This window comes from Mandrillus leucophaeus, unplaced genomic scaffold (assembly GCF_000951045.1).
Source record: "Mandrillus leucophaeus isolate KB7577 unplaced genomic scaffold, Mleu.le_1.0 Scaffold78, whole genome shotgun sequence".
Classification (NCBI taxonomy): domain Eukaryota; kingdom Metazoa; phylum Chordata; class Mammalia; order Primates; family Cercopithecidae; genus Mandrillus; species Mandrillus leucophaeus.
The window spans coordinates 432,848-436,684 of NW_012108474.1; the positions used below are offsets into that span (position 1 = coordinate 432,848).

At 58.3% G+C, this 3,837-nt stretch overlaps 2 protein-coding genes across 2 annotated transcripts in view; both read left to right on the forward strand.

Annotated features, from left to right (window-relative positions):
• Positions 1-3,837, forward strand: part of NME4 (NME/NM23 nucleoside diphosphate kinase 4) — a 30,458-nt gene that overhangs the window by 10,197 nt on the left and 16,424 nt on the right. The window lies entirely within an intron of this gene.
• The window catches only part of LOC105529767, an 88,833-nt gene continuing 87,084 nt past the window's right edge, over positions 2,089-3,837 (forward strand). The window contains exons 1-2 of the mRNA XM_011967007.1: positions 2,089-2,368; positions 3,572-3,707. Of these exons, the coding sequence (XP_011822397.1) occupies positions 2,114-2,368; positions 3,572-3,707 (391 nt within the window). The 5' untranslated portion in view covers positions 2,089-2,113. The remainder of the gene's footprint in view (positions 2,369-3,571; positions 3,708-3,837) is intronic.

A 3,837-nucleotide genomic window follows, 5' to 3' on the forward strand; every position in this document is an offset into this window, starting at 1 on the left:
TCGGCTCACCACAACCTCTGCCTCCCGGGTTCAAGCGATTCTCCTGCCTCAGCCTCCCGAGTAGCTGGGATTACAGGCATGCGCCAGCACGCCTGGCTAATTTTTTGTATTTTTAGTAGAGACGGGGTTTCTCCACGTTGGTCAGGCTGGTCTCAAACTCCCGACCTCAGGTGATCCGCCCGCCTTGGCCTCCTAAAGTGCTGTGATTATAGGCGTTAGCCATGGCGCCCGGCCGAATTTTCATTTTAAATCATTGCCATATAGCAATATGGGGGGTGTATTTTAACAGGGCTCTTTTATTTTTTACTTATCTTAATTTAATTTTATTTATATATATTTTTTGAGACGGAGTCTCGCTCTTTTGCCCAGGCTGGAGTGCAGTGGCGTGATCTCCGCTCACTGCAACCTCTGCCTCCTGGGTTCAAATGATTCTCCTGCCTCAGCCTCCCAAGTAGCTGGGACTACAGGCACCCACTAGCACGCCCGGCTAATTTTTCTATTTTTAGTAGAGACAGGGTTTCACCATATTGGCCAAGCTGGTCTCGAACTCCTGACCTTGTGGCCCGCCCACCTTGGCCTTCCAAAGTGCTGGGAGCCACCGGCCTGGCCCAACAGGGCTCTTCTAACGGAGCCTCCTTTTTTACTCTCAGGGACAAAGTGGCCTTCATCACAGGCGGCGGCTCTGGGATTGGGTTCCGGATTGCTGAGATTTTCATGCGGTGAGACTGCTTTGTGTCCCCTCCCTGCTCCCCGCTTCTCCCTGCCTGGGCCCTGCTGGATGCTGGACCCCTGGAAAGATGCTGGTGGGAGGTAGAAGTCCCCTGCTCATCCACCTGACAGGATCCAGGTGCCTGCCAGAGGGACTGGGGAGGGGGTCGAGGATTGCCCTGGGGGGAGTCAGGACTTCGGGGCTCCTACAGGTCAATGGAGATTGTGTGGCTCTGGTCTGGGGCCTGCTGGGACCTCGAGAGTCAGGGCTGTGTCAGGTCCCAGTGCTGGCGTCCGGCAGGGCACATTTTTTCTTGGGACACAATTCTGTGGCTTCAGGCCGGGGTCAGCAACGTATCCCACCTGACAGCGGCTAGAGTTAGGCCGAGGTGGGAGAGAGGGACTCCTTTTCGGTTCCCCTGAGGCTCCTGCTTTTCAGACCAGAAAGGTGAGATCCACAGGAAGAGCTTTGGCCTTTCCACTGGTGGCTCTGTGCTCGGGGCGTCTGAGGACCGAACGGGACATTGCAGCTCCAGTGGGGCCTGCCTGGCAGGGGGAGCTGCCTTTGTGGCTGAGGACTGAATGGGACATTGTGGCTCCAGTGGGGCCTGCCTAGCAGGAGGGTAGCTGCCTTTGTGGCTGAGGACTGAACGGGGCATTGCGGCTCCAGTGGGGCCTGCCTAGCAGGGGTAGTCGCCTTTGTGGCTGTTGTGGGGAAGCAACTCCCAAACCAGAAGAGCGGAGAAATCAAAGAACAAGGCAGACAGATCCCGTTTGTCCCTGTGAGGTGATTTTATTGGGGAATTTACGGGCAGAAGCATAGTCGGGTGGCTGCGAGACAGGTGGGTGGCTGCGAGACAGGTGGGTGGCTGCGGGACAGGTGGGTGGCTGCGGGACAGGTGGGTGGCTGCGGGACAGGTGGGTGGCTGCGGGACAGGTGGGTGGCTGTGGGACAGGTGGGTGGCTGTGAGACAGGTGTCTCCAAGCTGTTACCCCCAGGCCCAGGGCTTCTGTACCACAGGGAAAGGGTCTTGCTTCAGAGGGAGTGTGTAGGAATTTGTTGAAGATAACATCAAGATTGTTTTGACCTAAAGGCAGGACTTATCTTTGTGCTCTTCTGCAAGAACAGTAGATAAGCTGGAAATTGGAAATCATAGCGGCCTTCCTGGAACCGGGGTCCCTAGAGGCCAACGTGGTGGATTTGCATCCATGTGGTCAGGAAGGGGAGCAGGGAGCACCCCGCTTCAGAACGGTCTTCCACGCCAGCCCCACAGGGAGAAGAGGGTGGAGGATGTGGGCCCAGCAGGCCCCAGGCAGATGTGTGGGCTGGGCCTCTGTGGCTCACAGCAGTCTCTGTACCTGGTGTTTGGGGCAGGGCTGGCAGGCCTGTGCGGTGGGATGTCCCATGCCAGAAACCCCAGGGTGGGCACCACCTGAGGTCCCTCCAGAGTTGTTCAGTCCTGTTCACGCCCCGTGCCCTCTGCCAGCTGGGCCTTCAGCCCTGGACTGGTACTTCCGCCCCAGAGACTCCTGCCCAGGAGCCGGGCAGACGCCCCCTGGGAGTGCAGCTCGCCTGCACTGTCCTCACACCTGCTTCTGGTTTTGTAGGCACGGCTGTCACACGGTGATCGCCAGCAGGAGCCTGCCACGAGTGCTGATGGTGAGAGGACCTCTCCCGTGGTCCCCTGTGCGGGTGGCTGTGGGGGTGCTGGACCTGGGCCAGGAGGGTCCAGAGGCTAAGGGGATGTTGGCACCAACATTTTTTTTGTTTTTGAGACGGGAGTCTCGCTCTGTCGCCCAGGCTGGAGTGTGGTGGTGCGATCTCGGCTCACTGCAGCCTCTGCCGCCCAGGTTCACGCCATTCTCCTACCTCAGCCTCTGGAGTAGCTGGGACTACATACTTCCGCCACCACACCTGGCTAAATTTTGTATTTTTTTGGTAGAGATGGGGTTTCACCATGTTGACCACCATGGTCTCGAACTCCTGACCGCAGGTGATCCGCCCACCTCAGCCTCCCAAAGTGCTGGGATCACAGGCGTGAGCCACCGTGCCCAGCCGGCACCAAAACTTGCACTTCTAAATATGGAGCTTCAGTGTAAGTGGCCACCCAGAGACATCTTTGACTTTTTTTTTTTGTTGAGACGGAGTCTCGCTCTGTCGCCCAGGCTGGAGTGCAGTGGCCGGATCTCAGCTCACTGCAAGCTCTGCCTCCTGGTTTCACGCCATTCTCCTGCCTCAGCCTCCCGAGTAGCTGGGACTACAGGTGCCCGCCTTTGCGCCTGGCTAATTTTTGTATTTTTAGTAGAGACGGGGTTTCACCGTGTTAGCCAGGATGGTCTCGATCTCCTGACCTCATGATCCACCCGTCTTGGCCTCCCAAAGTGCTGGGATTACTTGAGCCACCGCACCCGGCCTTCTTTGACTTTTTAAAAATCTAGTTATTGGGTCCTGGGAGGAACCTTCCTGTTTGGGGGTAAGGTGGCCCCAAGAAAGATCTCTGGGCTCACCTGGGTTATTTAGGTGGTCCGTGCATCCCACCTACCGGAGCCCTCAACCTGTGAGGAGAGTCTCACCTGTGCCACTGGGCTGCGGCAGGGGCAGGACATGGGTGACGGTGGCCTGGAGGGCGATGCAGAGAGAGGATTCTAGGACGGGTGGCGGTGCGGGGAGAGTGTGGCAGGTCCCCACAAACATCTGCCAGGGCCGTGGGTACTTGCAGGCTGTGCTTCCCCAGAGTGGGGCCCCGCAGCAAACCCAGGGTTCCAGTGGAACCCGGACGCATTGTCCTCTGCAGACTCCAAAGGCCTTTTCTCCAGGCCGGGGCTGCAGGGCTGCTGTCTGCCTCTTTACCTGGGCTTCTAGGCCGCCAGGAAGCTGGCTGGGGCCACCGGCCGGCGCTGCCTCCCTCTCTGTATGGACGTCCGAGCACCCCCAGCTGTGATGGCTGCCGTGGACGAGGCTCTGAAGGAGTTTGGCAGAATTGACATTCTCATTAACTGTGAGTCGGTGCTGAGTGAGGGTGGTGGCTTCTCACAGGTTGGTGGTACCGATTGGAGGCCCTAGAACTCTGGTCCTGGGGTGGGGACTGTGCCAGGGAACCTAGCTGCCTGCCCTGGGGTGGGCTGTAA